At 51.6% G+C, this 25,641-nt stretch overlaps 4 protein-coding genes, 1 long non-coding RNA gene and 1 other non-coding gene across 6 annotated transcripts; 2 read left to right on the top strand and 4 right to left on the bottom strand.

Moving 5' to 3' along the window:
* Positions 1-1,065: 1,065 nt before the first annotated feature.
* On the bottom strand, positions 1,066-9,899 carry TBL3 (transducin beta like 3). The gene is made up of 22 exons (XM_030485087.1): positions 9,812-9,899; positions 9,613-9,664; positions 9,437-9,529; positions 9,164-9,211; positions 8,748-8,889; positions 8,142-8,226; positions 7,535-7,702; positions 7,164-7,239; positions 6,617-6,713; positions 5,975-6,171; positions 5,692-5,833; positions 5,192-5,250; positions 4,617-4,720; positions 4,352-4,502; positions 3,983-4,213; positions 3,622-3,692; positions 3,057-3,213; positions 2,591-2,649; positions 2,018-2,121; positions 1,713-1,784; positions 1,410-1,568; positions 1,066-1,283 (listed from the first exon to the last, which is right to left on the bottom strand). The coding sequence occupies exons 1-22, from the start codon at positions 9,850-9,852 to the stop codon at positions 1,171-1,173; spliced, it is 2,421 nt and encodes an 806-aa protein (XP_030340947.1). The 5' UTR covers positions 9,853-9,899; the 3' UTR covers positions 1,066-1,170.
* A 236-nt stretch (positions 9,900-10,135) lies between these two features.
* On the bottom strand, positions 10,136-10,770 carry LOC115607601. The gene is made up of 2 exons (XR_003991291.1): positions 10,660-10,770; positions 10,136-10,342 (listed from the first exon to the last, which is right to left on the bottom strand). It is a non-coding gene; the product is annotated as an uncharacterized LOC115607601 (long non-coding RNA).
* LOC115607783 lies at positions 10,445-10,569 on the bottom strand. Its single transcript, XR_003991348.1, has one exon. It is a non-coding gene; the product is annotated as a small nucleolar RNA ACA64 (small nucleolar RNA).
* A 104-nt stretch (positions 10,771-10,874) lies between the features above and the next one.
* RPS2 (ribosomal protein S2) lies at positions 10,875-14,044 on the top strand. The gene is made up of 8 exons (XM_030485085.1): positions 10,875-10,991; positions 11,164-11,322; positions 11,471-11,560; positions 12,011-12,118; positions 12,679-12,852; positions 12,933-13,092; positions 13,547-13,638; positions 13,921-14,044. The coding sequence occupies exons 2-8, from the start codon at positions 11,167-11,169 to the stop codon at positions 13,999-14,001; spliced, it is 861 nt and encodes a 286-aa protein (XP_030340945.1). The 5' UTR covers positions 10,875-10,991; positions 11,164-11,166; the 3' UTR covers positions 14,002-14,044.
* A 402-nt stretch (positions 14,045-14,446) lies between these two features.
* NDUFB10 (NADH:ubiquinone oxidoreductase subunit B10) lies at positions 14,447-16,469 on the bottom strand. The gene is made up of 4 exons (XM_030485086.1): positions 16,242-16,469; positions 15,208-15,346; positions 14,792-14,931; positions 14,447-14,668 (listed from the first exon to the last, which is right to left on the bottom strand). The coding sequence occupies exons 1-4, from the start codon at positions 16,387-16,389 to the stop codon at positions 14,568-14,570; spliced, it is 528 nt and encodes a 175-aa protein (XP_030340946.1). The 5' UTR covers positions 16,390-16,469; the 3' UTR covers positions 14,447-14,567.
* Positions 16,470-18,206: 1,737 nt separating this feature from the next.
* On the top strand, positions 18,207-25,294 carry RPL3L (ribosomal protein L3 like). Its single transcript, XM_030485084.1, has 9 exons — positions 18,207-18,479; positions 19,149-19,317; positions 20,145-20,280; positions 21,379-21,565; positions 22,096-22,256; positions 22,501-22,602; positions 23,240-23,335; positions 23,801-23,920; positions 25,074-25,294. Exons 1-9 carry the CDS (start codon positions 18,440-18,442, stop codon positions 25,128-25,130), a joined length of 1,068 nt encoding a protein of 355 aa, XP_030340944.1. The 5' UTR covers positions 18,207-18,439; the 3' UTR covers positions 25,131-25,294.
* The last annotated feature ends 347 nt before the right edge of the window (positions 25,295-25,641 follow it).

Here is a 25,641-nt window from a genome sequence, read left to right as displayed (position 1 = left end):
GTGGCCAGGGAGTGGCTTTAGTGGAGGCTTGAGGGGTTTAACTTACAAGGGGGTCACGGCAGCTCCTGTGGAAGTCAGAGGTCACTTTGAACAGAGTTACTTCTCCCTCAGGCAGGTATTCACAATCATTCCTGCATTATTCCCCATGCTGCAGCCAGCAGGAGAGCAGAGGAGTGAAACCCAGACAGTGAGGGATGTGGAGAAATCCAGAGCTACCGTTATTGGTAGGGGTGGGATGGTGCAGCCAGGGGAATGTCAGTTATCTGAACCCCCTATTTTATATACTTTTATAAAACTCTTTGATTGTTGGTGTGTGTTTGGGAGTTTTGCTTTGGTTAAAGTTTAAATCAACTCGGATGGTGCAGAACTGACCCTCAACTACCTGAACTGGCTGCATCTGCTGCGTGGCTGTGAACAGAATTATCTGTTGGCTGGAACCCTCACTTCTGACTGTTCCCTACAGCGCTATCTGTGCAGGCACAGAAACAAGTGCTTGTAGCACAACTTCCTCCCCCGCTGGGGCAGGGGCCAGAGCCCATTTTTAGGAGCAAAACATTCCTCTTTCAAGGAGGTCTGTGAGTTACTGCAATTCTCATCCTAAACTCATCTGCTAGAATTGAGTTAGAAAAATAGTTACAGGATAACTTAAGACTTTTATATAGATTGTTACCTTTAATTTTAGTTATTCTCCCAGGGATCTGATTTTTTAACCAGCAGTTTCACCAACTTGTGAGGTGGTGGTTGTTCTACATTTTATACATTGTCTCCAAAATAAAGAGGTTCAATATCTATGAAGATATTATGAAGATGCTTGGGTTTTACACTTACACTGCCCCGCTGGGCTTTGGGATAGGATATGCCATTGCCATTAGCATTTCCAACTCCATAAAGTCTTTAAACCCCCAGTAAAGAGCCAGATTCTGCCTTTTCTCCGAGCTAAAAGCTGTTTGAGTGTCTGGGCATGAAAACTCAGGGTGTGAAGATACAAAGGGAAACCACAGCTTGAGCAAAGAAATGACCCTTTCCTCTCATTAAGCCCAAGGAAAATGAATGCTGGACATGGGGTAGAAATTAAAACTTAAAAAATTTATTACAAACCAGGAGCAGCCAAGTTGCCATACCTGGCAGGAAGCAGGTTGGGAATCAGTGGAATTCCTGGTGGAATCAGGCTCACAGAGTCACGTCTTCCTGCTGGGCTGCATCACCCAGCCTCATGTTTTGCCACATGAAGTCAATGAACATGGTGGCCTGTAGCAATCGGCTCAGCCTCTGGAAATGGCGCTCTGCAGAGAGAGAAATGCCAGCTTTACTCACCAGAACAGGGAAAATCTCCCTTTAAACCAAGGCAAACAGGGAATATTCCCAACAGGAGGAGTCCTGAGGCTCACTGCTCCTGCAGCGCGACTCACCGGTGTAGGGCAGCAGGGACTCCACAGCAGGTTTAATGCCCGAGTACTGCAGGAGGGTCTCTGGTGCTTCGTGCTTCAGGAGGGTTTCAACAACAGCCTGGGCCTCGTGGCAGTTCCGGGAGTTGGTATTCCATGTCACCAGGAATGTTAACACAGCCTCTAGGGAGGAAGGAGATCTGCACATGCTGCCACTTGCACCGTGACTGACAAGCCCAGGGCAGAACAAATATACCCAGAACCCTTTTTTGAGCTGTCACAAGGACAATCTAAAGGTTTTAGCGTTTAAACCATGTCTCAACAAACCTTTCTGATCCTTTCGGAGCCGAGCAATGTTCTCTTCCAAGTGCTTTCTCCCATCAGTTTCCTTGAGGATGGCTGTAGGAAAGAGACATGAAGAGTCCCATGCAAGCGTCCAACCCCTGCACCCATGGGCTGAGAGCAGGGAGACCCTTTGTTATCTGCGGTGATCCCACTTAGGACAACAGGAGTCATAGGAGAAAGGGAAGACTCAGGCTTCCAAACAATTAGACTGCAGTTGTCTACTAGAAGAGATGTTCTGGAAAGCAAAGAGGGCAGAGAAGTGCCTTCAGAGCACCACATGGACTCACCTTTGATGACCATCAACACTGTGTGTGGACGATCCAGAGAGATTGCCAACCCTAAAGCTTTGAGATATCTCTTCTCATGAAGCAGGTTAGAAAGCTCTTGTTCTCTGGAAAGCATCAGGATCAAGAGGGAGGTAAATATTTGGTTGGTAAATAAACTGTTCATAGAGAAAACAACAGATTTGGCAGTTAAGTGTGCTGAGGTTTAACACCAGGAAGTTAACGGTGCTGGCAGTGAATGCCTCAGTGCTCTCACTGTGCAATTCATCACCCTGGCACAATGAAGGGCTCCCTGAACTGTTCAGTGCTGGCTGAAGCAGGAGAAAGTGAAAACAGGTTTTGACTTTGCTTTTCTTAGAAGTACATATACATGAGACTAACCAATTGTCAAGCTGACAGTATCACAGCAAGGCTTTGCAGGAGCTACAAAGTAGAAGAGACTCCTGCGCCTCGCCAGCCTCTGAATAGCTCCATGATGTAATGTTGGGAGCAGAGGGAGCTGGATGGCTCTAGGTCTGGACAGATTCACTGGACAGTTTGTCCTTCACACCTCATCATTGCACAGGCTCAACTTACTTAATAATCTGCTCCTCTTCTTTAGCTTGAGCTTCTTTCTCTTCAATTTCAGTGACATCCTATTAAAAACCAGGATACAACTTTGTCAAATCTTGCTTTAATATAGATGAATTCTAATTTCACCATCAAGTGATTGGGAGAACAGTTTCTGCAGCAACATCTCCAAGTCAGGTAATTTCAGTGTTAAATCCAGCACCTTCCCTCCAAAGCACCTTTAGAACAGCAGCACCGGGCAGGCTGCTGAGCCCCATCTGCTGCTCCTTTTACAACATCAACTGGGGAAATACACTGTGGCCAAAAACCACCCCAAAACCACCAGATGGGCCTTACTGACCCGATTTCTAAGTGCAGAAAACAGCACGTGCCATGCTGGAACAGTGAGGAATGAGCCACTGGAATCCTGAGCTCTCCAACTGCATTCTGATCACTAATCCCAGAGGAAACACAGGAACAGCCTGTACTGTACCTTCCACAGCGTGATGCAGGAGTCACTGGATCCTGTCACCACCATATCATCTTGCTTGTTGGAGTGAAGACCCCAGATTTTATTTTCATGACCATCTAATGTTTTCACACACTCATTTGTTTTAATTGTCCAGAGTTTTAGGAGACCATCAGAACCACTTTTGGAAGAGAAAGAGACACAACAAAAAGAGTCACTGGATGGATCCATTCTGGCTCTGCCCCACCTCAAAGATCAGATAAATTAGTGCCATTCCAATGCCTTTGGAATAGGAGCAGAATTAACCACAAATATCAAGGGTGAGATGCCCCCTCAGCTCTCATGCACTAACTATAGGGTATGTCACCAACCCAGCAGCTCTCCAGAACCTACTGTGTAACTGGAGAAGGAGATAATTCAGCCCCTGCAGAAAGCTTGGCATAAACATGGCATCTTCCTATCAGTCATTCCAAAACTAAATCCATCACACACGTAAGGCTCTTCCCTCTTGCTGCTGATACCAGCAAAGAGATTTCTCCTTCTGATTAGTTTTAGCATCTTCCTCCAGACTCTTGGTGCAGGCACTTACCCGCTGAGCAGTTGTGTTCCTCGGCTGACAAAGATGATCTTCAGTACAGAGGCATCGTGGCCTTCGAAGGTCTGCAAAACAGAGAGAAAGCTCAGAAGTGCTGGAGCTGTTGCCAGGCTTTGAGAGAGTCCTCTTCCAACAGGGTAATATTTACTCCTAAAGCCCAAATAAGTAAGTTCCAAAAAGCAGCCTCTATCCTCACAGACCCAGGAGACAAAGGCCAGACCTGGATAGCTCTTCCTTCAGCATGTTGCTAAGTTTCAGCTGCATTAACCAGCACATTCTCTTTTGAAGCAGCTTTAAATCAATCCCTGTAGCACACAAAGGTTGCCTAGAGCAAGGGGCAGTGCGAGTTCATTACCTTCAAACAGCTGAAGTCCCGAATACCCCAGAGCTTCAGGGTCCCATCTGCTGAAGAGGTGGCCAAGACCTGATCCACTGGTGAGAACTGCACACACCAGATCCCACGCTTGTGTCCAGTGAAGACACCCAGCAAAGAGCAATCAGAGCAGGACCAGAGCTTGGCCAGCCGGTCCTGCGAGCCTGTGGCAATCAGCTTGTCATTTGGAGACACTGTCACACTGTTTATGTCCTAGGGAAGGTACAAGGGGAGCACAAAGCAGTTTAAGCCTTTGCTTTAGCTGTTGGACAGGTAACAAGTGTAGGGTGAAACACAGGAGGGAAAGATGTAAGTACTAAAAGCATGTTCTATGATCAGGTGGAGCTTTACCTTGTTATGACCCCTCTCAGTCACTTTTGCATGAAGGGTTTCTGGGCTGGAGATCAAGGCTGCTTTTGCTTTGGAAGTGAGGGATTCTGGCATATTCCAGATCTTGATTGTGCAGTCCTGGCTGCTGGTTACTATGAAGCTTTCTTTCAGTCTGAAAGGAATAAACATGTCGAGTGTAAAGAAACTTCATCTACACAGAACAGAAAGGCCTTCTCCTCCCATGCTTCATGCTTGCAAAGGGAAACCCTCATCTGGTCTGTATTACCTTGAGCAAGAGACAGCACCAACCCCATGAGCATGACCCAGTCCTTGGGCAACACAGATCACCCTTCCATCTTTGTTCATCCGCCACACTCGAAGGCTTTTGTCCTGGAATGGGAGAGAACAGAACCCACGGTGCTTTTTGGACAGTGATCAGGTCCCCATGCAGCCACCACATCCATGAGCCTGCATCCCTCAGAGCAGGTGAGGGCAGACACAGCCACACAGTGCCCTGCAGTCTGGGATGCCAGCGTGGGGGGTTATTTCTGGGTGTATCAGGGCACTTGGCACCTTTGTTCCCAAGAGTTTTTACACACAGCTCCCCATCAGCCTCACACTAATGATATCTCTGAACTCTAATGCAAGACCAAGATGCTCAGAGAGTGAGATATCTGCTTTCAGGCTGATAAAATACAATCACGTTTCCCCCGAGATGTTAAAAAGGGATAATGGAAGAACCTTATTTTGGAGGGATGTAGCAGACAGGAATTCTGCCCTTTCTGGAGCACCAAGAAGGAACACAACTCTGCCTATAAAGATCACTAGGAATGAAAGGTTTAATGAAATGAAGTAACACACCTTAGCACAGCTAACAAACATCAGGCCTTTTCTGAAGACATCCAGAGCAAGAATTGTTTCTAAACAGAGGAAAAAACCCAATTAGATGCAAAGAAATACTGAAATTGGACAACAGAAGTGGGTGAATATTAAAGAGTCCACCACTTACTGACTGGGAACAGGTTTGGGACACAACGTGTCCGCACTCACTACACAGTGACTGGCTGCTTCTGGTGTTGGTGCAAGCCTGTCACTTGCAGCCACAAAACTGCACTCCCACCCCTACATTTGGAGCTCCAATTTCAACTGATCTCACTGCTAATGAAAGGGACAGGACAGACCCAGAAAAAGAAAACCAGTGTTTGCAAAACCAGGACAGCAAAATAGATCCTTTTTCCACACAACTCCACAACCTCTGGTGATGCTGTTGCAGAGAACTCAAGGACTCCAGTCTCCACACAAGGGTTGTGGGAGATAAAGCCACACTTGCACATCTCCCACCCATCCGCATCAGAGCTGACCTGTGTGACCGTAGAGGATCTGGCAGTGGGATGTTGCCAGTTCAAACACCTTCAGCTGAGGGCTGTTGGTAGCCACGACGATGTGAGAATCAGCAGGCCCAAGGAACTTCACATCCAGAACCTCATCGTTGTAACCTGCGAGCTGAGGATGGCAGAACAGAAACAGTTGAACAGGGAAAAGCTAGTTAGAGAAGCACTGAACGACACCGTGCTTTCCCCAGAAGCAGAGCTGATCCCAGAGTGTGGATAAAGGAAGAGGAAAAGGGAGGCTGAGGGTTGTTACCTGCTTCCTGAGCTGAAGAGTTTGAGCATCATAGAAAACGATGTTGTGTTCCACAGACACTGTGACAATCTCATTTCTCTCGGGCACAAGCATGCACTGGGTGAGACTGCGCTCGCTGGCCTCCTCCTTCAGCTCAAAGGGCACGGGTTGGGAATACACACAAGCAGCTGTGGCCACTTCCCAAACTTTCAGAATACCTGGTAAGAATAATGATATCAATTATCTATCAAAGACCCTGTTTTAGGCAGTGATTGTCTGAAGAATATAAAACAAACTCTAGCCTTGCCTGCTGGAAAAATCTAAGCAGCTTTAAGGCAGGACTGCAATGACATCCAGTCGGTGGCACGAAAGGATGCTGAAAGGCCTTGTGAAAGGCCACAAAGTTTTTCTTCTTCTGGACAAATCAAACTTTATTGCAGTTTGAAAACATAGTTAAAGCTCCACAGCATGCCTGATCAATGCTGTTCACCTGCTGCTGTCAGAGGAACTCAGGAGAAGGCTCTCCTCTCCAGCCCTCAGGAATACAGCCCAAGGATTCTACCACCCAAAGAACACCCATCCCAGGGATAACAGCAATGCAGTGTCTGAAGTACCACCCTTCCTCAGCCTCCAAATCTGGCAGTGCCATGCCAGGACACCCACCTCTGCTGCCAGCTGTGACAAAGTGCAACCCTTGCTTCTTCACACCCAGCTGAGAGAAATCTCCCTTTTCTGGTAACAAGACAGCAGCTTCCACCGTCTGCAAGAGAATTGGGCAAACACCAGCTGAACACAAGGGACTGGGGTCCCAATTCAACAACCAGAGCTGTGAACAGCCTGATACACACAGCTAGCGCTGATATACACACAGCACCCCACTACTGCCCCAGACTGCACAGCTACTGAGGACAGGCAGTGGATACAGGGAGAGAATGAAGGTTTGACTTAAGTATCCTTCCTTCCTCCTCCAGCACTGGGCCAGAGGAGGCACCAGTGGCATGTATTTCCTCAACTGCCCTGGCGTGACCACACAGAGCAAGGAGAGAAAGGAAATAAACAGCTTTAGAGACAGAGTTTTAAGGCCTCTGGGAAGTAGAAGGAAAAGAAACCTGCTTTCACCATCTAGAGGAATCTAAAGAGGGAGAGGTGTTGTAGGACTGAGCTAGAAACTGCAAAGGATCTCAGAGGAATAAATGAAATGCAACTTCACCTCATAGACAGGGACGGTGTGCTTGCTCTCCTTGGTTTTCAGGTCCCACACCATGCAGATTTTATCCCGGCCAGAACTGGAAGGTAAAAGAGCAGTTTTAGTGCTAAATCCATTCAATTCAGACTGAGAACTTGAGCTCTGCGGGCCAATTTGGAACTGTGGGGGTTCAACACCTCTCTGAAGAGACTCATGTGAAAGAAAGCACCAGCTTTCCCTATGGCAGCACAGGATAGTGCCTGAAACACCCCTCAAGCAGAGCCTGGATGCTTGTAGCAGCCCTTCTCCCCACAGAACCTCCCCAGACCCTAAAGAAAGCCCCAGTCTCTGGGAGGTGAAGGGGAGAGACAGGCTAAACCTCTGCAAGCTTTTACCTAAGGAGTGTGTTTCCATCTGCAAATGCCAGTGAGGTGACAGCACTGAAGTGTCCATCCAACACAGCAACACACTTGCTGGAAGTCAGGTCCCAGATGCGGATTTTGTAGTCAATTGAGGAGGAGAAGAGCTGCAGACGGGAGGTGTCAGGGTGGAACTCCACAAGGCTGGACAGAAGGAGATGCACTTGAATGGGACAGGAATAAACTATCTGGCATTAGCCTAACATTTAAGTAAATATGCATTCTACACAGAGTATGATAGATTGATTGACATCAATGTGTAAGAGGACTTTTTTGTAGGACTTCATTGCTGTACCAACCACTTGCAACTGATCTTTGATAGTCTTTCCACATTTCTGAAGTACATCCATTAGCAAGCACAGATATTCCATTTAGATCCCAACAAATTTCTTGACCAAACCCTTTCCTCTCTGAGCTAAGGTCAGTCATAGCCCTGCTCCTTTATAGACACCTCACAACTCAGGAAGCAGAAGAGCCCAGAACCTGCTCAGGCCTTTATATTCCATTAACTCAAGACATCTCACATCAATCCCAGCATCCAAGCACCACACTAATGCCAGTGATGGACAAATCTGACCCTTACTGTACAACTCCTGAAGAGCCTTTGAGGTTGTGTGTGCAGTACTGTTTGATCATATCCCAGATCTTAATGGTACTGTCACAGCCACCTGGGAAAAGAAGGGCATGTAAGAATGAATTATGGGGAAGAGAGAAGAGGTCCAACATATCAGCAACTGTACAATTTCACACGTTGCAAAGGCAGCAGGAGGAAAAATGAACCCAATAACAACCACCCACAGCAAGAGGAGCCCAGGGAGGACCTTATACCCTCAGAGAGCCAGACCAAACCTGACTGCTCACTGTCACACCTCAAGTACAATGAAATTACAGGTCATGCCTGACCTCCTCTACCTCCGGGAGTCCCTGTTCTACACCAGGATAACTGCTGCACTGCCTCATAGACGCCTGACATTTATCAGCATTTTGCTCAGTGTATTTTAGATAGAACATTGAAAGGATCTTTTGTTGTTTACCAAGGCATCATTCCTGTCTAGGTAAAACCTCCTCTGACTCTGCCCGACCTCAGGAGATCACTACCTGGGGCTGTGTCCAGCTCAGCTGAATTATTCAGAAGCTGAAGGGCCACTTGATACCCTTCCCACCGTGTGGCCGTGAGGCAGGAGCGTACCTGTGGCCAGCAGCGTTGAGGTAGAGTCAAAGGCCATGGCAGCCACGGGCGCCGCGTGCACGGCCTTCCACGTGCGGACACACTGGTTCTCTCGCCAGTGCCACTGCTTCAGCAGCAGCGCCCGGCTCCCCGTCACCAGGATCTACACGAGAGCGAGGGGAAGGAAAGCACAATTAGCCACTAATTTGAGTTCAGTTTCTTCCAGTGCCTGTGTACAAAGTATGGAAATGCTAGTTGACGTGATACTCTATAAGCTCAGTCTCTCGGTGTTCCTCTGACTCAAACCCAGAGGGGAGACAGATGGAAGCACCTCCATAGAGATCTCTGGAAGCACAGGCAGAGCAGCCTTCAGCTTTCACTGGCTTTATCAGGAGGCATGATAGAACAGCAAAGAAACCCACAAAGCAATGACATACCTCATCATCAGGGCTAAGAACAAATGCAGTGATGTCCTCCTCCTCTTCCTATAAAAACAAAAGGTAAAACCCTACGGTTAAACCACTCATGGAGGCTCTCAGAGCTCCCTTCTCCATGTGCTTCTGCTGGTGTTGAGCACAGCAGCTCCCAGCTGCACTTAGGGACAACATGAGTAGCATCTGCCTGTGTTTAGAACCTCCTCATTCCCCCCTTGCTCAGGGAAGCTTTAGATCAACAGCAGTGAACATCCCAGGAGCCTGCACCCCCCTCACCTGCTGGAGGCTGTGCAGAGCTCCCGTCTCCACCTCGATGACATTGAGCTTGTTCCCGCAGGGGCAAAACATGAACTTCCCATCTCGGTTTACCTGAAGCAAAGGGAACGGGAAGCAGGAAAGCCACAGAGCGGGGAAAGGGGATGTTCCCAAACCCACCTCGGGTCACGCATTACCTGGACTCGCCCTCCCTTGTAGAAAGGCTCGATCTTCCTCGACACGGCGTAGCTGGAAAGCAAAGAGAGACCCGGCAGGCCGGCGGCTGAACCCAAACCGCAGCAGCCCCTTAAACCCCAACCAAGACGGTGTAATGTGGCCCTGCCACACACATCCAGCCCCGGCGGCCCCCCCTGCCCAGCCCCGCTCCCTCCTCACTTGCTCTTGAAGCGCAGGGCGCTGGCGGCCGCCTCCTCCATGCCCGACACCGCATGCGGGCCGCTTCCGGCGCTCCCGGTTGCTACGGGAGAAGGGCAGCGTTTCCGGCGCTTAGCAAGTGATGCAACGGAGGGAGCGCCGCCAGCGCCATGTGCGGTGTGGCACCGGGCAGCCCCCGAGGTAATGGGAGCGAACAGCCGGTACTGCAGCACGTCCCAACAGAGCATCCCTGCCCTGCCCCAGGGAGGCGACCTCCCAGCCCCGACCACAGCGAAAACTGGGCGCTTCATACAATAGGAACGACAAATCGGGACTCAACGAACAGGCTTTCAAGTAATCCACGTTTTATTGCACATAGAAACACACAAGCGCATTTCACAGCGTTCCAGCTGCGGGTACTCCATCACCGTCCGCTGCAGCACCCCTTGCTCCGCATGGCTGTCACAGGCAGCGAGGAGGGTGCCTGCGAAGGAGCAAAGAGCACATGGCCCCGCTGTCCATCCGTCTGTCCGGGGAGGATGAGCGCAGCCCCTGCAAAAGGAGGCAAAGTCAGCGAAGAGAAGCGCAGCTCCTTTTGCGCGTATTCCCCCCCCATTAACACGCGGTGTATAAACAGGTATATCCCGGTACATGGGCTATGGGAACATGGGTTTCACTCCCCGCAAGCCACTGCGGGCAGTAAGCTTTATGTTCCCTATGCTGTCGGCACAGCTATCTCACCAGGGGCCACAGGAGACCACGAGTGATTTTCAGACTGCGCCTGAAGCTACCACCACCCCCAAAACACCTTCCCAGGCCGCTCACCCACATCCCAACCACCATCAGCTAAAATATAGCCACAAACACACCCCAAAAAGGTGCTTTTAAAGGCTCAAAGAGCACAGAAAGGGTTGATACACCGCATCCTCCACCACAAACACCACCCAAGCACCATACCCACCCCTGGCTCCCTTCAGACTGCGCGCCCGACGCCTGCGCACCCCTATATATACGGCGCGGTGACCACGTGGTCTCGGCGCCCCACACCATGTATAAATGAACGCACAGCGCCGCTCTGCCCCGCGGGGTATTCCGCATTCAGCGCGCGGGGCTCGCGCCGCCGCGCCGTGCTCTCGCGAGACCTTGCACACTATAAATAACCAGCGGCGGTACCGTGCGGTCTTCTACGCTGAGAGATCACGTGAGTTGGGAGCAGTGGCGGCAGGGAGGGAGGGTGGGATGGCGGTGGTGGTGGTGCGGCCTGCACTGGATCCGCGTCCATCTGGGCGGCCGGAGGAGCGGGAGTGGCCGCCGGGCCGTGCCGGGGTGGTGGGGGCCGTGTCTTTGCCTTAACGCGCCCTTCTTTTGTCTAGCAAATGGCGGATGACGCCGGTGCTGCTGGAGGTGCGGGAGCGGCCCGAGGGGGATTCCGCGGAGGCTTCGGGACCGGGCTGCGGGGGCGCGGGCGCGGCCGCGGGCGGGGCCGAGGGAGAGGCCGCGGGGCTCGTGGAGGCAAGGCCGAAGATAAGGAAGTAAGTGGTTCCGGGGGCTGTCCCGGGTGGTGGGGACGTGGGGATGGGGTAGGAGGAGGCTGTGCCTGTCCTGGAAGCTGGAGCCGGTTCCGCAGGGAGCTGGCAGCTGGTGCTGCCGGTGACCCTGTTCCATGGGTTTCTTTGTTAGTGGATCCCTGTCACCAAGCTTGGTCGCCTGGTCAAGGATATGAAGATCAAGTCTCTCGAGGAGATCTACCTCTTCTCGCTTCCCATCAAGGTAAAAGCTTTCCTGGGCACTGAAGCCATCTGTAGCAAAGCCTGAACCTGAGCTATAGAGCTTGCAGTAGCTGCTGCATGTCCTGCTGAGTGGCTCAAGTGATGCATGCTTGGGCTAATGACACGAAGGGGTAGGAGCTGAGGGCTGGTGTGGTCCCTGGTGAAGCGCGGTGGTGCTTGTCTTTGCCTGCCTTGGGTGGAGTGGCAGCACGTTGCTTGAGTGCTTCTGTAATAGCGCTGCTCAGTGATGGAAAAACAAAGCTTTAACTTGCTGTGTTGGATGGTGCAGCAGCTGTGGTCAGCTCATGCCTGTGAAACTTAACATCCTGGAGTACCTGTTACTTTAAATACATGTATATAGTATTATTGAACATGAAGGTAGGAGCTTTACAAGCTGTGCTGTTTGTTTAGAGGCTGGGGCTTTGTGTGATTCAGTGTCTGACTCTTGCAGGAGTCAGAGATCATCGATTTCTTCCTGGGGTCCTCTCTGAAGGATGAGGTTTTGAAGATCATGCCTGTCCAGAAGCAGACTCGTGCTGGTCAGAGGACCAGGTTCAAGGTGGCCTTTTCCTTCTCTTATGTTATGTATGTTGTCTGGTGCTCTTTTGGTGTTGAACTAACGAATCAGTTCAAATACCTTTATTCTTTTCTGTAGTAGCTAGTGAATATTTTGATGTGGGGGATCAGTTTGTGTGGCTTAAAAAGTTGCTCTGTAAGCTTCAAAACCTTAGTAAGGTGTTCAGATGTTACTTAATCATAGCACAAAACTAAGTTGTGCTTGCTCAGCAGCGTGGCAGAGAGAGAAGCCTTGGGTGTTGTGTCATGAGGGAATGCTCCTTGGGAATTAGTGGGATTTTTAACCAGTATGAGGCTATAGCAAGGAATTGAGTCCCAGTTCTTTGGTTTTGACTGAAGGATGAGCTCTTGTGGGGCATGGAAATGGGCTTCTTCAACTGTGAGCTCTGTCATGCAAGTTTTAGTAAGCACTTGGGGTTTGATTTGTACTCAGGTGAGCCGTGACCACTCAGTGCTGAGTGTGCAGCTCGGGTTATCCTTGGGGAGAGACCTCACTGGGCTGTGCAGCTCAGCCACCACTGACAACCTCTCTTTCCATCCCAGGCTTTTGTTGCTATCGGGGACTACAACGGCCACGTTGGTCTCGGTGTTAAGTGCTCCAAAGAAGTCGCCACTGCTATTCGTGGGGCGATCATCCTGGCTAAGCTGTCCATCGTGCCCGTACGACGGGGCTACTGGGGGAACAAGATTGGCAAACCCCACACGGTGCCTTGCAAGGTGAGCAGGGCTCCAGGGCCTGGTCTTGGTGGTCACATCAGCGTGTGTTTTGGGAGCCATGACCCGGTGTGTCTGTGTAGGTCACTGGCCGATGCGGATCTGTCCTGGTGCGTCTGATCCCGGCTCCCCGTGGCACAGGGATCGTGTCTGCGCCTGTCCCCAAGAAGCTGCTGATGATGGCTGGGATTGACGACTGCTACACCTCGGCCAGGGGCTGCACGGCCACCCTTGGCAACTTCGGTGAGCTTCAGGGCTTTGTGCTGTCTCTTAGCAGCGTGTATTGTCATCTCTGCCACTGGCAGGGACACAGCATGCTCATCTCGAGTTTATCTGTGCTGACTCAGTTTCTAACAGTGAAGCAGAAGGAAAGGCTTCTGCTGGTACCTCTTACAGTACAAGTTTATCCTGCTGTAGATGATCCCGAGGTTCTGTAAAAGTTAATTACAAGAAATTGTCTATTTATGTGTACACTGATACTACATCATCTCCCAATCTGCGCGATTGCACTTGGTTGAAGTAGTGTAATTGTCGTATATGGCGAGAGAAAGAAACCTGAGTTGTTTGTGTGCATCAGAGAGACCCTGCTGTGGTCTCCCTGTCCCATGCTAAATTCTACACCTGTGGAGCAGTGGGGGTGGGCACAGTGAGCTGGTTTCTGTGGCAGCAATGAGCAGTGTTTGACTTCTGTCCATAGCTAAAGCCACCTTCGATGCCATCTCCAAGACCTACAGTTACCTGACTCCTGACCTCTGGAAAGAGACCGTGTTCACCAAGTCTCCTTACCAGGTAAGAGTGATTCTGCAGTTCACAGCCCATATCCTGCCCTTTAAAGTTCAGATGCTGTTCCCAAAGGATTCACAGTTTAAGAACGAAAAAGTAGTGTGTCAGAACTGACTGCCAGGTCATTTCATGGGTGAAGGAAATAGGAAAGCTTTGAAATGTTGAAATAACTTGTGTGTGAAGTACCCCAGGCCTCAGACACACAAGTGTTAGGAAGGGATGGGGTGCTGAGAAACCCCCAAGCATGGTTTAAGGAACTAAAACACAGTTTTGATTGTTTCTTTGCAGGAGTTCACTGATCACCTGGCGAAGACCCACACCAGAGTGTCTGTGCAGAGAACCCAGGCAGCTGCTGTGGCAACCACTTAAGTGGGTTTGGAGCAAGACAATAAAGTGATCAGTGAACAAGAAATTGCAACTGGTTTGATGGGATGGTGAATGCTCGGGGTGGATGGATTAAGTATCTGCTGGGGTTTTGGGGAGGTTCATGTCTGAAGGCCAGAGCCTGAGTATCTCTTGAATTTAAAGTGTATTTGGCTGTGCTGATCCTTGTTCATCATATGTTAGTCCCTAAGTAGGGTTTAGAGCCAGCTCTGTTGTCCTACAGCACATGTTCTTCACTTTAATTAGGGAGGTGGGGAGAGGTCCAGTGGGAAATCCCAGGTAAGGCAGCCAGGGAGGGAGCTGACCATGGTTTGGAGGATGGTGATGATTGGCTGGAATGCAAAGATGCTCCTGTTTCAGCAGACCTGAATGCAAGGAGAGTTCTCTTAAGAGTTTTCAGATCCCTTCCAAGAAAGAGTCGAGACTCCAGTTGTACGGCAGATGTGCTGTTCTGCATGTTTATTGTAGAGGTCAACAGCAGCAGAGCTGAAAGATGCAGCATGCAGAATGGGGTGCAGGCACCACGGAGGGACCTGTGAACCATTCACACCTTACTCAGAGGCACTGGCTTGTGCTTTCCTTTCCTCCATCATCCTGTGCTTCTGCTTCATCAGGCATGTCCTGGCATTTCCATGGACACCAAGGTCACCATCTAAAAAGAAAGTCAATGTGTGAAGCGTGGCTCTTGGAAGCTAGAAGGAAACGAGCCCCTCTTTGGGATGCAGCTCGAGACCCCTGTTCCCCGTGTGCCATCGCACGCTGTTGCCATACTCACATCTGTCCTGGTAGGCCTTGGTGACCTGCACCAGCAGCTCTGCCTCCTTGGCACAGTTCTGGAACTGGTTGGGTCCCTCCCTCTGCTTGCATGCACCGAGCCTTTCCCGGACGATCTCCACGATTTCCGTATCAACCATCCTACGGGAAAGACAGATGAATGCAACCCCAGCCAAGAGGTGATGGACCAGCCGATGGGGGGTGATGAATTGTGGAAGGTCAGCTGTAGGAACCAGGGAGGATGTGTTCCCATTGCTGGGGGCTGCTGCAGGGCACACCAGCACTATGAAAGGGGTGTTCTGTAATCGAGTGGGCAGGAGGTGCTGCCTCAACACCCCAAAGTCCATGACAATGCTGTGAGTTCAAGCCAAGCGCTGCAGCTCCCAGACGTGACAACCAGAGCAGTGACAGCCATACCTGTCCCTTCTCCACTGTGCTTCGGCCTCAAAGAAGCAGAGGTAGTCTCCCTCCAGACACTCGCTCAGGTCGGGCACACGGCGGAAGTTCTGGTGGTAGTAGTAGTACTTGTTCTTGGCCTGCTGGCGCTCGATCCACTCTGCAGCAACAGCCCCATGGTCAGACACCCCTGACCCACAGCTAGAGAGGGGCAGCACAGCCCCAGTGCCTGCCACAGCCTCAGTGCCCGGTCCTGCTGCTGCCTGCCCAGCTCCCAGGTTGGTGCTCCCTGCCCCTGGCTGTCCCTGCTGTGTTCTTGTCTATGGCCCTGTGTCTGTGTCTGACTCTGTGTACATGCTGTGCTCTTATGTGCTCCACATCCCTGTGTCTGTCCCTATATACATCCTGTGTTCTTATCTGTATCCCACATCCCTGTGTATGTCCCTCTGTCTGACTCTGTATACATGCTGTGCTACGTCCTGTGTCTAACCCTGTATACATGCTGTCTTAATCTGTATCCCACACCCTTGTGTGTGTCCCTGTGTCCCATGTCCCTGTATCTGACCCTGTGTACATGCTGTCTTCTCATCTGTATCCCGCATCCCCATACCTCTGCTGCGTCCCATGTCCCAGTGTCTGACTCCGTATACATGCTGTGCTCTTGTGTTCCACGTCCCTGTGTCTGTCCCTCTGTCCCTGCTGTGCCCCATATCCCTGTGTCTGACGCTGTGTACATGCTGTCTTGTTATCTGTATCCCACATCTCTGTGTCCCTGCTGTGTTCTTCTGTCTCCCACATCCATCTCTTCATGCTGTGTCCTTCTATTCCAAGCCTCCGTGTCTGCGTCCTGCATCCCTGTGTCTGTCCCTCTATCCCTGCCGTGTCCCGGGCTGCCCCATCTCCCTGTGCCTGTCCCGGTGGCCGTGTCCTTGTGTGCCCATCCCGGTGCCCGCATCCCCGCTCCCCTCCGCACATCACGGCCCAGCTCCTGCCGCGCACGGCGGACCGGCAGCGGAGGGCGGGGGCTCTGTGTGTGTGCCTATGCCCCCCGGTACCTCGGACGAAGGTGACGGGCGCATCGACGATGTAGCTGAAGGCGGTGTGGAAGAAGGTGATGGGGTTCGGCACCGACGAGGTTCTCTCGGAGACGGGGGTGCGGGTCGGGGGCACCTTGTACGCCTCCCAGTCGCTGTCCTCCGGCATGGCGGCGGCGGCGCGGCGGAGATGGCGGCGCCCCTCTCGGAGGTCGCGCTCCGCACATGCTCCGCCGCGCCCGGTGCATGCCGGGAGGTGTAGTCCGTGTCCCGGCCTGGAGCCGCGCCGCCGCCGTCACAGCGCGGTCCCGGTCAGAGCCATTGGATCAACCGGGTTGGAAAAGAGCTTTAAGCTCATCAAGTCCAACCGTTGCCCAGCACTGCCAAGGCCACCACTAACCCATGGCACTGAGGGCCTCGTCCCTTTTGAACCCTTGCAGGGCCGGTGGCTCCAGCACTGCCCTGGGCAGCCTATTCCAATGCCTGAGCACCTTTTGGGGAAGGAATTGTTCCTCATCTCCACCTAAACCTGCCCTGGTGCAGCTTGAGGCCGTTTCCTCTTGTCCCATCCCTTGTTCCTTGGGAGCAGAGACCAGCCCCCTCCTGGCTCCATCCTCCTGTCAGGCAGTTGCAGAGAGCGAGAAGGTCCCCCCTGAGCCTTCTCTTCTCCAGACTAAACCCCCCCCAGGTCCCTCAGCCGTTCCTCATCACACTTGTGCTCCAGGCCCTGCACCAGCTCCGGTGCCCTTCTCTGGCCCTGCTCCAGCACCTCAATGTCTCTTGTCGTGAGAACTGAGCACAGGATTCGAGGTACAAACCATATTACTGCAAATTCACTGTGAGTGCCCCTGATCCCCTCATCCAGAACCACAAAATCCTTCTTCCCTGGGCTGATGGAGGGGTTTTCAGCATATCCATACCCAGAGCGCTGCGGCGAGCCCAGAGTGCCTGGCTCTGGGTGTGTGGTGCCCGTTATCCCAATGGCAGCCGTTCACATTCCAGTTGTTCAGGAGGGAGAAGTGTAAACTGAGACCCGGGCCATTGACCTTTATCACACCGCAACTGCTACGTCCAACCTGCCAGCCTGGAATGGATATAGCAGCGGGTGAAGCTAGTGGCTAAATTTGTGTCTCCAGACTGATAAACATCTTAAGTATTACCCTGGGCAGCACTTAGCAACAGCCTCCTTCTGCTGCTGAGCGGGCTGAAGACATCCCATGGTTTGTAACGCTCAGTATTGCTGCCTTCCCTTTGTGCGCACAGGGGCAGCGAGCTGGGGTACCCGTGGTGCTAGTGCTGCTGCAGTGGGGTTGAGCTCAACATAGCTCCACTTGGGCTGGGAAATGAGCTTGGTGGGAAGTGTAACCCGGTGCTGGGACTGGCTTCAGTAAGGAAGGAGTGCAGTGGATGTAGAACTAACCCTTTGCTGCTTGAGCTGCCCCCCAGTTCCCTGCCTTGAAGCCAGTTGTGTGAGATCTTATCCATGTCTCAAGTGCTGTTGTTTTCTCTCTGCCCGGCTCAGCGTGACCTTGTGATTGGGGTTTATATATTTAGCTCTTCTAATTTGGTTTTCAGGTGCATGTTTAGCCTGCACGTGTTCTTATTACTGATTCCTTTGGGCAGCCCTGCCTGTTACTTCTGATCATTAGCTGGGATGTTTGGTGCCATTTATCTTGATGTCACAAAGCCCATGAATTCTGAGCAGGCCCTTTTGGTGCTGCAGAATACAAAATAAGTCATTATAATTAATATCACAGAAGGACAGACCTATTAAAGAACATATTTCTTCTTCAAAGGTCTCAAGCAGAAGGAGGGAGATCATGTTCAAGTTTCTTTTCATTTCATTGGCATCATTTGTCCAGAAACTCACTAAATTCTTCCATGCACATGATGGAAGCTTGAACAAAATCCCGTCCTGGTATGAGATCTTTTTCTCCTGTTGGAATTGAGGAAGAACCGTCAGCATTCACTGATGTTAAAGGGGAGATTTCCCATTGTGCTTTCGGTCCTGGTGCCTTCTAGGACCTGAAAGTGAAGCTGATCTTGTTTGTTCTTCCTCTCTGCAGTCCCACCGCAAGTTCTCCGCTCCCAGGCACGGCCACTTGGGCTTCCTTCCCCACAAGAGGAGCCGGCGCCACCGAGGGAAGGTGAAGTCGTGGCCTAAGGATGATCCCAGCAAACCGGTCCACCTGACAGCTTTCCTGGGCTACAAAGCAGGCATGACACACACTGTGCGGGAGGTGCACAGGCCTGGGCTCAGTAAGTCTTGGCTGGAGAAAGGAAGGAGCCACAAACAGGAGGGAAACAAGGGATTAAGCTTGCTGGTGGGAGAGGCTGCTCCTGGGAATGGGTGCTGGAGCACATATCTTCCAGGATATCTCCTGTACTGCCATCCGGATCTTGGATGGCCAAAGGCCACCTTATAGCCACCATGAGCTGAGTCTGGGGGTCCCCGCAATGGGATGGTGACCAGTGGTTTGTTGGATCCTGCTGGCAGAAAGATCATGCAGGGTGACTACTGGGCAAACCATGGGCTTGAAGCATCTTGCTGGGGACATTTGTAATGTTACCCTCTGAGATGCCCATAGGGTTGGAGCCAAGCTCCAGGCAAGAATCATCCAATGTCCTGCTTCCCCACCCTGGAAGGATGGGTTAATGCTGCTGGACCATAGGGTCTGACCTCTAGAGATCAAACCCCATGTGGTCCTCTAGTAGATGTGAGATAGAAGGGGTGATGCTGGCTGTGAAACTATAGTGTGACCTTGCACCCAGCACACTGCTCGCTGTAACATCGTGGGCCATGAATCATAGAATCAACCAGGTTGGAAAAGACCTTTAAGATCCTCAAGTCCAACCATGCCAAGTGGCTTTAGGGAGTGATCTGATCCTAGACAACACTGAGCACCGTTTCCCTTTGCTATCTTGCAGAGGTCTCCAAGAGGGAGGAGGTGGAGGCCGTGACCATCATTGAGACCCCCCCAATGGTGGTGGTGGGGGTTGTGGGGTACATAGAAACACCAAAGGGCTTGAGGAATTTCAAGACAGTGTTTGCTGAGCACATCAGTGACGAGTGCCGGCGGCGCTTCTACAAGAACTGGTACGTGCTGGGGAGGGTCCCTGGGGCGCTGCATGTGAGGGATCCCTCTGGTTCTTCCCCACAGGTACCCAACCATCACAAACAGCTCAGCTACAGGCAGCTGGCTCTGGGATGGAGTGAAACTGCTGCTTTAGTCATGCACAGAGATGCTGCAAACAGCTTGATGCTGGGAATCGGCATATGCATATGTAAATGTATTCTAATAGCTGAAGTAAGTGAGCTCTGCACAATATCACATGGCAGCATGTGCTGCAGGTTCGTTTTCCTTAGCGTAGGCTCATCTACTCTCCATTCAACTGGAATAGTTGAGCTGAGGCACCAAATGGAGGGAGTAAAACCAGATTTGTCAGGGGGAAAACTGATGCAGAATGTGACCCTTGGCTCTTGTAAACATCAACACCCCAAATCCCACACCAGCAGAGAGGAAAATGGAAACACGAATTCCATGACTGTAGGAATCATGTCTCCTATAAAGTGCTGTTGAGACTCACCCACCACATGCCTCTGATCCCTGTTAGAGGCTGTTTTCTCCACTTCACTCTGATTTTTGCACTTGTATGATGGCACTGAGCCAGTCAGTGGGAGACAACTGGATTCCTCATGCAAAGAGGTTTCAATTACCAGCCCTTTTCACAGCTCATTATTCACTTGCCTCTTCCCACCTCACACCCCTGTGTGGTGGCCCTGGCAGTTGGGGTTTGGGTGCTCACAGGTACTTTGTGCCTCCAGAGAGGTGCCTGGCAAGCTGATCTGTCCCTCCACACTGCCGCAGGGCACAGGGATGTGCAGAAGCACTTTATCTGGATGCTAAACCACTTTGGTTGTAGGCACAAGAGCAAGAAGAAGGCATTCACCAAGTACTGCAAAAAGTGGCAGGATGAGGATGGCAAAAGGCAGCTGGAGAAGGATTTTGCAGCTATGAAGAAGTACTGCAAGGTCATTCGTGTTATTGTGCACACACAGGTCAGAGTCTCACCCCCGGGGATGGGCAAGGGGGGATCCAGGTCTTCCTCAGCTTGGGAAGGGTGGACCTGGGAGCTGGGATCATGGGGGTGTCTTAGTGGGGTCACAGGAGGATGAGCAGGCAGACAGTGGTCAGGGGGTGTGGGACAGGGTCTGCAGGCAATGGGGGGCTCCCTGCTGACACCAACACTGTCCCTTTGAGCCGGGGATTGCTGCAGGGGCTGCGGATGAGGAGCTCACACACCCCATAGAGGAGAGCAGAACACACAGAGCCTCAGCAGGTGGTGAGCCCTGTGTCAGCAGAGGGACCTCAGGCCTCATGATCACCTCAAATTAGCAACTGGTGTCAAGTGTTTTGGGCAAAAATAACCCACGGGCAGGCACGGTTTTGCCAGATGCTGATTGCTGGATACACAGGGCCTGTTTTCATGCTGATCCCTGGAGCTAATGTCTGCTTTGGAGCCTGGGGCAGAGCTAAGCTGGCTCAAAGCTTCACTTGTGGCTGGCACAGAACCTCAAAGTCCCACTGTGGCAGTTTGGCAGGGGCTGTGAACAGGGAGCTGGGAGTGGGAGAGAGCGGAGGCACCTCTTGGTGGGAACCAGGAATAACTGCTCAGTCTGGAAGCAGAGGTGGAGCACGACCAAAGGAGAGGCACTGACTCTGTCTTGGAGCAGAGAGCTGCATGCTGGCTGGTCACAGTGTTCAGCCTCAGAGGATGCTCTGGTGATGCCCTCTGGGGCATTTGCAAGGCCTATTACTACTGTGCTTAACTCTTGGGGTAGGATAAGACTGGCCTGTTTCTGTTCTCCCTGGAGAGTGGGTGTGCATCAGCTCCTGCCTGGAATTGGGAGCATGGGAGATGGGGTGGTTGGGCTCAAGGATAAGAAGTTGGCTCCAGGAGGACCCAGATATATAGACATGGTGAGCCAGATTGCTGGCTGTTATGAAAGGAGTTGCCAGTGTGGTAGAGAGGGGTGGTGAAGAGCTCTGCTCACCCCCTGTGCTCCTCACAACTCATGTGTGACACAGCCCTGCTTCCCTGTTCACGTCTATGGGGCAAGGGACAACATTTTGCCTTAATGCACTGTGTAATGCAGATGAAGCTGCTGCCGCTGCGGCAGAAGAAGGCCCATGTGATGGAGATCCAGCTGAACGGTGGCACAGTGGCTGACAAGGTGGACTGGGTTCGGGAGAGGCTGGAGAAGCAGGTCTCTGTGCACAGTGTCTTCAGCCAGAACGAGATGATTGATGTCATTGGCGTGACCAAGGGGCATGGGGTGAAAGGTACGGAGCAAAGAGACATTTGCCAGGGGCTTGGTGCTGTCCTTCTCATCTGATACTGTCCATAAGGCAGTGTTGGGGTAGGGGAGTGGTAGAGAACCCACAGACTTATTGCATAAGGAGTAGCAAAGACCATGACACGCAGTTCCATTATGGCAGAGCTTGGTTTCTTTAATCTCAGTAAAGCCCATGTTGTCTGCTGTGCCCGTAGCCCTCCCAGGAGCCTCAGAGGCACTGTGAGTACGCAAAGCCATTGAACTTCTCCCAAACCCCACGTGTGTGGAGGTGTGGGTGTTTCTGTGATTGCACTGCCTGTGCTCAGCAAGAACAGATCACAGTCTGAGCAGATCCATGGGAAGTGAGAACAGTTCTGTGCTCTGGCCTCTCATGGTGGTGACAGCTCTTGGTCTCCCTCCAACATGGTGTCTTCTGAGAACTGCAGAGGAATGATGAGCCTCTCCCCTCCCCAGCACTCCAACACGAGCTCTGCACCTCCCTGGTGTTCTCACCGCCCTGTCTGGTCACACTTCCAGGGGTGACAAGCCGTTGGCACACCAAGAAGCTCCCCAGGAAGACGCACAAGGGCTTGCGCAAAGTCGCCTGCATCGGAGCCTGGCACCCATCCCGGGTTGGCTACTCCATTGCTCGGGCTGGCCAAAAGGGCTACCACCACCGCACGGAGCTCAACAAGAAGGTATGGCCCTGATGGGCTCCCTCAGAGCACCTTCCTCCCTCCCATGCTGTCACCATCCTCCTTTGCAGGGTGTCCTCTGCTCCCCAAAACTGCTCCGATGTTTCCTTGGACATCTGCAGTGCTGATGTTCTCCATGTCTTTCCTGGTGTCTTTTCCCTGCTCAAGGCACATCTTGGTGAAATCTGTGACATCCCTCAGTGAGGGGACAGGAAAGTCACCATCTCCATTTCCTTTCTGTTCCTAGATTTACCACGTTGGCCATGGGATCCACGTGGAGGATGGCAAAGTGGTGAAGAACAATGCCTCAACACACTACGATCTCACAGAGAAGACCATTACTCCTATGGTAAGGGCTGAGGGGGTACCAGGGCTGTGACTGATCCTGGCTGCAGGAATCCGAGCCAGGGAAGTAATTCCTTGGCTAAGGACAGCTGCATAGGAAATGGTTTGAAGGAGATTCACTGAAAGAAATGCAGTGATTTCTCTCCTCATGTTTTGGACCTGGAAAATCATCTCTGTGAGGTGTTTTTTTTAGGCCCATTGGTACAACCAAACATTTAACTTTCAGCTGATAACTTGGGAAGGAACTGACAACTTTGTTTAAATAGAAAAAGAGGTATAAATTACACTAAAAACCTGATACTTAACAGATAAATATTTGCAACTTGGTTTAAAAGTTCACTTTTGCTTATTCAAGCTGTTGGCTTGAGAGTCCAGCCAGCTCTGCTCTCTGTTCACTCACATCCTCCAAGGAAGGAAGCAGGGTTACTGCTTCCCCAGCTCTCATGGGGTGCCTCTTAGCTGGGATCATGCAGTGTGACACGCTCTGGTGGTCCTAAGCAGGCAGCCTGATGGGTGCAGAGTGGTGTTTAGCTGGAAGAACTGTCGGTCACTGCCTTTTCCCCTAGAAAATGCCACCCTTGGGCATGTTTCCCATACCCAGCTCTCCTGCCTGCCAACCCTCCCTCTGTCTCTCCCCACAGGGTGGTTTTCCTCACTATGGAGAGGTCAACAACGACTTCCTCATGCTGAAGGGCTGCGTCATGGGCACGAAGAAGCGTGTGCTCACCCTCCGTAAGGTGAGAGCGCAGCCGGTGCTGGGGGGGATAGTCTATAGCTCTCCAGGAACTGATTCACCACGTGGAGAATGACAGAGAAGACTGATGAGGTCCTTGGCTCTGTGCTGCTGAGGGCATGTGGCACATGATGTGGTGCTCAGTGAGACCATTCACAGCTAGAGGGAGGCACTCTCTCTGGGGACAGAAGCTTTTTAGGGCCACGATGCAGGGCTCAGCCATGGAAACCTTGGAGTTAAGCAGATTAAGAGGAAATGAAATGCTAAGTGAAGAGCAGGCTCATTTCAGAGCTGCTCTGCAATCCAAGGCATCACCTGAGCACCAGGGGGTTTCTCTGAGAAGGCAGGTTTTCATGGAGATACTTGTCTGATGGATGCACTTAGGACATCTCAACCCTGCTTCCATCAGAGCAGATGTCCAGATTGTCTGTCACACTCATCCCGATGCATTGTGACTCTTCTTTTCCAGTCCCTTCTGGTGCAGGCAAGCCGCCGCTTTCAGGAAACCGTTGAACTCAAATTCATTGATACCACTTCCAAGTTTGGCCACGGACGATTCCAGACAGCTCAGGAGAAACGGGCTTTCATGGTGAGTTATGCTCTGCTCCAGCTCCTAGGCCCTGCTTGCAGCTGGGTTAAAGCAACTGATGGACTGCAACCAGGCAGCTGTGTCTCCATATAACAACAGCCAAACAAGTGACTGGGGCTATCTTGCATAAAAGACAGGAAAGAATTCAATTCACACAGCAGATACGATGCTAAGGAAGAACATGATGGTTGTGTGAGTGATCCAAGACAACCCAACCAGCAAATAATACACCATATGGCCAAGCAGTTCTCATTCACCACGGGATGTTTTAGACAAGCAGTTAACTTGGCGGGCACCACGCTGGACATATGGTCCCTTTCACCCACAATTGTGCACGTCTTTGATTTGTTTGGAATGATTTATGATGTTCATGTTCTTAAGAGGGTCAAATTCAGACACAAATCAGTGATTCTTTTGTCAGGAAGCTTTTAGAAAGGCCAAGCAGGGTATTTTTCTTCAATCCAGAGGGAAAAAAACCCCATCTGAAGAATTCCAAACCAAGCAGAGTTTCTTGAACTGTTTTGCAGCCTACACCAGGCTGGTGCACAAGCCTGTATGTGACATTGAGGAAGTGTTAAGTAAGCCAGGCCTTCAGCTAACAGAAACAACTGCCTGGATACCATGGAGCCAGGAATGGTGTCTGGATGTGGCCTGTCAGCTAGAAATCCCATGTGAAACTGCCTAAGCCTGCTTAGCCCTGGGAAGGGGGTTGGCTCTGCAGTGCCTTTGCAGAGCTCTTTAGGGGTTAAGCTGATTTCCTTTATCCCAGTGTTAGGAGCTTGTTCTGTGTTCTGCTTTTGCTGTCACTGCAAGTCCTGCGTAGCTGTGACATAGATCTTAGTGACAGGAGGTGGTTCTACCTGATGGCAGCTGGTTTCTTTGCCATTTTCTGCTGTGAGGTGAGAGTTTTCCCCATGGATACTGTGGCTGGAAGTAGAGGCATGCTCCCCATTCCTGCAGGGATAGGGAAGCCCTGGGGATGGCTGGTGAATGGAGGCACAGAGCTCCCAGTGCGGAGCAGAGACCAGGAGCAGCCTCATGCAGCAGAAAGGGGCCGGAGCTGCATTTCTGCTCCCTGCAGCTCAGATGCAGCCTCGTAGACCAGGTTTGTCTGCCACTAACACCATGAGCTCTCCTCTCTGCTTTCTTCCAGGGCCCTCAGAAGAAACACTTGGTGAAAGCAAAGCCAAGCGGGCAGGAAGAGGTGTAAGGATGGAGGTGCACAAGGCAACCTAACTTTGGGCACTCCAATAAAGGGGCTTCAAGCCATGTCTGCTCCCTGGCTTCCTTCTGGAGGGGTGTCTTGCCTGTGTTCAGTGCTGAGCGTGTCCTCAAGGCTCCTGGGACAAGTAGCACTTGGGACTGGCCCATATAGACAGGGACTAACTGGGACAGCCAAGTGTCTGCTCTGTCCTCTGGATCCTCCCTTTCCTTTGCCCAGGGAATTCTTTCCCCCCTGCCTGCATTCCCCCAAACCACAGTGAACTCCCCTTCCAGAGGAGAGCAGGGCAGGTACTGGCACTCCTGCTCCAGTTTCCACTGGGAATACAGGGCCTCCCCATGGCCTGCCTCTCACTGACCATCTCTTCCCTCTCCATCTCTCACACACACACCCCCCCAACACTCCTTTTGCTGAGCTGAAGCATGACGCATGGACTTCTCCCTGCACAAAGCCCCATGATCCCGAATCCATCTTCAGCAGCTGTGGGAACAATAAGATG

Source organism: Strigops habroptila, chromosome 4, assembly GCF_004027225.2.
Source record: "Strigops habroptila isolate Jane chromosome 4, bStrHab1.2.pri, whole genome shotgun sequence".
Lineage (NCBI taxonomy): Eukaryota > Metazoa > Chordata > Aves > Psittaciformes > Psittacidae > Strigops > Strigops habroptila.
The sequence above is the reverse complement of the archived record's forward strand: the minus strand, read 5'-3'. Positions and strand labels throughout refer to the sequence as shown.